Genomic DNA, 6,798 nt, shown 5'->3' with positions numbered 1-6,798 from the left:
ATAAATTATTTACATTTCCCAAGAACCACACATGCCTGCCACTTCTCTGATTACATCTCTGATGAACACAGTGAGAGGTGGCTCTAACAGGACATGCACTCACTGAGCCATGGATGCATCCTGAAACTGGACCTCTTCTAAGCACACGAGGGAGATCGCCGGAGATGTGTTTACTGACGGAGATGTGTTTACTGAAACAGCAGACTACACTGGTATATCTGGGTTGTTGCAAAATTGATATCAACGTCTCCTGCCGAAGATACGAACAACCAAACCAAAGGAACCAAGTTCATGTGTTTAGCTGAATTAACTCTGGGCGAGCTGTTTGTAGTTATTAGGTAGCATGTATACACGACTTGGGCTTGTGTCACGTGAAGTTAAAACGTAAGAATTGGAGCAGAAAACATGGCTAAACAGCAGCTGCACCCTGAAAATGTTTTGATAAGAGAGAAAGGCCGGGCCTTCCAGTGAAACACGCTTTATTTAGTTTAGGTCCTATTTCGCAACACGGCACGAAATATCCCTGAAGTCAGACCTTCATGTCTTCATTTCTCTATTGTGTTTCAACCTGAACGACACTGCCAAGTTTAGGGAGTACCGTGGATGACCCCAAATACATCTTAGACGGAGGAGCAGTTTTTACTCCATCAACTCAAAAAGCACCCACACTGATGTCACCCCGCAAAAAAATAAAACCCCAAATCTGTACGTTACAGAATATTTATTATGAACACAAGAAGACAGGTCAACTTTCATAGACTGGGCGGAGGGTTACGACATTTAGACCTCTCTCCCGCTCTACTCTGGGATTGACTCGTCAGGTCTGGTCGGATGAGTCCACAGGACTTAGGTATCCCTGATCAGCTTGGTGAGCTTCTGAACCTTGGTCTTGGTGGACATGTCCACATAGTTGTCCCCGATGCTGACAATCATGCCACCGAGGATGGATGGGTCAGACTGTAGACAACAAAAACAGAGGGGAAAAGTGACAAAAGTTTATCACCTTGTTCTGGGACAAATGTCATTGATACTTACTAATCAATCATAATGCAATTTGTTTAGTTCCTCCCCACAGTTCTACATGGTTTTACTTAATGGTTACAAAAATGATAAAAATATAAATTTAGAGTATATTTAATAAATTGTAACAGTATTCCCAGTAGATCGTGTAGATGAAAGAATAAAAGGGCCTAAAGGCCACCTCCTGAGAGTGTGTATTTCAGGAGACCTCCCATGGACGCTCCAATAGAAACACAACCTTATATTTCTAATAGAAGGCTCCAGAATTTCACATAATCCTCAGTAAAATGTTCCAACCATAACAGAACGTTATACTTCCAATACAAGGTACCACAATGTTTACCTAATATCATGTTTGATTACTCAGCAAAATGCTGAAATAGAAACAATCTTTTCTTGCCAATGAACGTCTTTATATATTTTTTTTAACTGGGAAAGACAAGCAGATTAACCTTCACAGCGCAGTGGCGTGATCATGTTGTTGTCTTACAGCAGAAACTGAATTCCAGAGCTACCCTTGATTAAACACGAAATGAGATCGAATTCTCTGAGCAACGGGTATATCCACCACTTCAACTTCACGGCCTTCTAGAAAGTTCTACAGACAACCGGCATACCTTGGTCACCAGATTGATGGTCTGTCCCTTTGCCAAGAAGCCATTCAGGGCAACTTTCAGATCTGCCAAGCTGGCTTCATCCAGCGCCTAACAGCACAGATGAAAATAAATTAAAAAAAAGTTAAAAGTTAAAGAATCACAGAACATAACTAACAGTACATCAAATGTATTTTAACCTGCATATACAATAAGGCTTTGATGTATGCAACACTAGTAATGACACACTAGCGTAAGACATCTGTCCAAAACAAGCCCCTAAACATTTAAAATCTTGGACTTTGAGGAAACACACTGGTTTGACCAGAATACAATAACTAAATTAACTTTGTCTGAATCTAGCTTGGCTTCTGATAATTCAATACTTTAACATGGTGAAATCCTGTTTGGACCTAACCTGTGAAGGTTAGGGGTGTAATACACACATTTCACAATTCAATACCACAAAGTGAGTGTTGAGGTTACTAAATTCAGTTATCTATTTGATACGGCCCTTTCCATTTTACAGTCCACATGAACTGAACAAAATGCGTCCACATTGTGACCAGTGGAGCAAGCTTACTTTTTGGTCTATCAGCCACAGTTACTAGCCACTTTCTCACCAAGTTGAGATATGTGTATTATACGTTTAGCAAATTGTATTGTATATTTATTTTGTAGATTTATTATATGTGTATTATATGTGTAATCTATGTTCAGAGTACTTATATGTTATTATATGTTATGCTATGGTAGTTTGTTGTGCGGTGTCTTGTCCTAAGAATTTCAGTGCCCAGTCTGACTCTTTTTCTGTGCATCTGACAAATAAATACTTGAACAAGTTGTATATTTTGTATCCATAAATGTGTTCATATGGCATGGATGTATTAATGAATGTACTTCTTTGCAGCCATCTGTTTGGGTCAGCAGCATCAGAGCCAGTGACCCTAAGAAACTAAACAAACTGCTAACAAAGGCTGACTCCATTCTGGGGACTTGTTGGTTATGGAGAGAAGTATGTTGCACAAGCTGCTCAACATATTGGCGCCCCCTACACAACCTGCTGGTCAGACAACAGAGTGTCTTCAGTCAGAGGCTCCTTCATCGCCGTGGCAATAAGGACCGTTACTGGTCATTCCTGCCCACTGCAGTAGCCATCTTCAACGACTCTCCTCTGTGCCGGGTGGCAATGCTATGCATTGTGCATATTTAATTTGAACAATAATCGTAATATCTTGCCTTAAAGTTCAATTCTATTTTTATTTAATGTAGCATTGTAATAGGTATGTGAATATCACACATTCATTCCATAATGTCTATCAAAAGGTTTTTTGACAATATAATTTACTTTTGGAGACGTAATCTCCAGATGACCAAAGGGACATAGATAGGCTAATGTCTACTGGTCTTTGCTAAGCATTTGTCCGACTTTCCACTGTTTACAAAGGCAAACTGGGAGCAGCGCCAAAGTCCATCACTGGCCCAAAAATGCATTTCATCCATTCAATTTCAAAACCCGACATTGTCCTGAACAAGCCTGCACCAAATCTGCAACAAAACATTTTCACAGATGCGTTAGCGAGCTAATTTTACATTTAAAACGAAAGAGTTTGCATCTCCATTTGTGTTTTTCAATTCTTACTGTTATGCATTATTATACACTAAACGCCTGAGTATTCAGACTCCAAAATGTCTGCGTTCATACAACACGGATGTCTATGTGCGCATTTGCGTCTCCAAAGTATATTAGTTTTGCTGTTGCTGACACGTCTCTCAGTGCACAAGTTCAATCGCTCTCAGTATTTGAAACAATATTTCTACGTCGTGTGGATCTACAGCAAAGACTGTTCAGGATAGGCAAGGGGGAGGGGGGACTTCTTCAATCACTACATTTATATCAGAGTAAGCCCTTGCTACGTTGGTGTCCCATTAGTTTCTCAGAATTGTTTAATGTCTATGTGAAGTTATTCATCATCCGCAAGTGGTTGTGATCACTTTGAACCCACAACTGCCTTTTATTGGTGAGCTGATTGAGAAATTTAACCTTGCTTCAGGCTATGCAGCAAATGGTTTCTTGGTTGCTATGGTTATCTAGTTGCTATGCTAGCTAACTAAGGAACCTTAAATAACCTTAAACAGTTTAAATGGCAGAATTCCGTTTAGCATGAAATGATAGCTAGTTACCTAGCCGATGTTACAGTGTCCTCAATTTAAGAATTATTATAGGAAAAAGGTAGAAACCCTAAGGGTGCCTGGTCATCTTCATATTTACATTAATTCATATTCACACATAAACAGGAGTCCATATTAACACACGCTAGCAACTACCAACTGTTAGGATGGTTCCTTAAGCTAGAGATAGCTAGGTTAATTGGCATGAGACCTTGTATGTTTTACACCGCTCACGAGCATTCCATTCAAAACAGTCGGTGGAAATACACAACATATGCTACTTTATTGATAGTTGATATTCGATGATTTATTTATAGTACACGTGCATACTAAATTGAAGTATATCGAAAGACACAAATCGATACAGAATATTTTTACAACCCTAGTGCATGTTTCATTTAGAAAAACAGAACAAACATACAGGGGTGTGTGTGTGAGGACTGACAAACAGATCTGGTGTACCTGTGCGGTGGTGACTGAGCAGGTGACCTCTCCACGGTGGGCCTTCATCATCATGGTGTAAGCACCAATAACGTCAGCGGTGACGGGCAGGCGGCCATTTTCAGCCAAAACACCTGTAGTGGGCAGTCACCATGGCAACAGTACATTGAGTACAAACCTGAACTTTGGCCCTTTTTTCCCCCCATTGAGACGAAATAACTTATATAAAGTGCCATAGCACTACCTGATTATTCCACATATGTAATGGTGATATCAAAATAAATATGATCAACATCTAGTGGCTTGTCGGTCCTTTCATTGTCATTTCATTGGGCCTTCATTTCTCATCGGGGCAAGTTGACCCTTTTAAATACTAAATGACAAATCATGCTATTCTTATAGTTGCACCTGGAGATCATAGAGAAGGAGCGAGTCAGCCACTCACCGATGAAGTTGAGTGTGATAGGGGTGGCCTTGACCTGGCTGAGGGCGTCAGTGAGGGTCTTCTGCTTTAAGCTGCGCTTCACATGGGGGTTCATTACAATGCTGGACACCTTGGGGTCCTTAATCAGGCCCTGTGGGAGGCAAAGGAGACAGTGAAAGAAGACGTGAATATACGAGAGGGTGAACGAGTTGGAAAGGAAAGGAGATTGAACAAGGACACAACAGATTCGCCATCCCACTACATGGGTGCACACAAAGCATGACAGATTCTCAATTGCACTGCATGAGTGAAATCCAATTATATGCATTAGAGCTAAATATTATATGCAGAGATCTCCTGACGAGAAGCTACACTGAAAAACCTTACATTTACTCTGCCTACTGGAGAAAGATGAGAGTCCGCCGAAGCATTCAACACATTCTACAAGCAATAAGGAGCAGGAATGTGACCAAACTCTTTGGCACCCATCAATAATGCTTCATGGGCTTCTCCTTGCAACAAAAGGTTTGTATTAAAACAAATGATACACAACTGAAATACAGAGTGGAGTAGTATGAAGGTCACTGCAGAGGGCTGTAGGAGAGAGGGGGGAATAAGGCAGAAATGTAAAAATCACTCACAGCCAGACGCCCCAAATCCTGCTCCACCTGATCCAGTTTCTTCTGCTTACTGGCTGCTGAGAACAGAGCAGTGGCATAGCGACCTTCCACTCCATACACCGTGATTGGGGGCTAAAGAGAGAGACAAACAGGCCTGAAGTTCACAAGTGTCCAATAGTCTATGGTATCCCTACCACCACGCCCCCGGCACTGCATGCTCTACCATGGCGGAAAGAATAACGTTACATCTAAAATGGTAACAAATGCCAGTTCCTAGTTCAACGCGTAAAGGAAAATAATCGGCCCCGTCACACTTACCTTCATCAGCTTCGATCGGACGACCGACGTGCTGAATTGACGCACCTGCAGAGTGAGAGATAAATGGCAATGTCAGCTTAGATTTAGTCAAGTTAGTAAAGCACCAGCTGAGCCAGATAAGCTACTTTTTTGATTAACCAAACCATGTCAGACATCGAACGTGTTCAATGACTTAGTCCAAATAAACAATATCACAAAGTTCCTGAATGACACCCAAGATAGCAACCATGATAACCTTCAACTTACAAACAGCATAACTCAGCTTCCCACTGACAAAGTTAGCTAGTCAACGAGTTAGCTACTGGCCTGGCATAGCATGCTAATGTCAGCAAAATTGCACTGAATCTGGACTCTTGGTTAACACATGCCTGTCTCCAGCATAAACACACAATTTGTGTTGCCAGACATTACTTTGCCACCACCAATATGGTGTAATGTCAAAGTAGGCATTGTAAATCAGGCATTATTATCTCCTTTGAATGTTAAGGTTGGCTAAAATAAAACTGCTAACCACTGACGTTAGCAACAGACCACAGCGTTTAGCAAGGTTGCTAACGTTAGCTACCATACAGCACTTAACACCACGTCGAAATGCACTTCGAAAAGAAAAAAATATATGAATGTTAACCCACAGTGCTGTTAAACACAAACTTCTCTCGTATATTATTTATTAAATCAAATAAAAGACTGAGCAGAAAGCAGTAGAAATTGTAAAGGTTTTCCGAATGTCATACCTGCAGCCCCAAGCCTATCCCTGCCATTTTCTCTGAGAAGTGACTGAGAAGTGAGGTCAAAATACATACGCATGCGCCAAAGTCGCACCAAATAAACGTCCTTCAGCTGCCATGTATTGTGGGACTTGTTGTTCCGTATAATTTTTTTCCTTTGTTGGGCTACTAAAGAATCCGAATCTGAATCATCTTTGCCTTTGTTGGCCAAGCCGGAACATAGCATGTACGGAATGTGGATCAGGTCGTTTTTGGCTCTCAAGCAGGACAGTATACAGATTATATACAGTCAATATACAGATCATATACGGATAGGCCTGACATAAAACCAAACAATTGGGCCTGAATTGAAAGTGTGTTGGCAATGCCAACAACAACATGAGGGATAGAAAGATGGTGGTGTATTTGTTCCGTATGTACCTTATAGAATGAATTAAGAATTCACCAAGGTGTCATGAATAAATCTGGAAATAGAACAAGAA

The 6,798-nt window shown here is 40.9% G+C and overlaps 1 protein-coding gene across 1 annotated transcript; it reads right to left on the bottom strand.

Annotated features, from left to right (window-relative positions):
- Positions 1-434: 434 nt before the first annotated feature.
- Positions 435-6,399, bottom strand: atp5po (ATP synthase peripheral stalk subunit OSCP). Its single transcript, XM_042709792.1, has 7 exons — positions 6,323-6,399; positions 5,589-5,633; positions 5,292-5,402; positions 4,672-4,801; positions 4,248-4,360; positions 1,638-1,724; positions 435-957 (listed from the first exon to the last, which is right to left on the bottom strand). Exons 1-7 carry the CDS (start codon positions 6,347-6,349, stop codon positions 847-849), a joined length of 624 nt encoding a protein of 207 aa, XP_042565726.1. The 5' UTR covers positions 6,350-6,399; the 3' UTR covers positions 435-846.
- Between the last annotated feature and the right edge of the window lie 399 nt (positions 6,400-6,798).

This window comes from Clupea harengus, chromosome 2 (assembly GCF_900700415.2).
Source record: "Clupea harengus chromosome 2, Ch_v2.0.2, whole genome shotgun sequence".
NCBI classification, from domain to species: Eukaryota; Metazoa; Chordata; class Actinopteri; order Clupeiformes; family Clupeidae; genus Clupea; species Clupea harengus.
The sequence above is the reverse complement of the archived record's forward strand: the minus strand, read 5'-3'. Positions and strand labels throughout refer to the sequence as shown.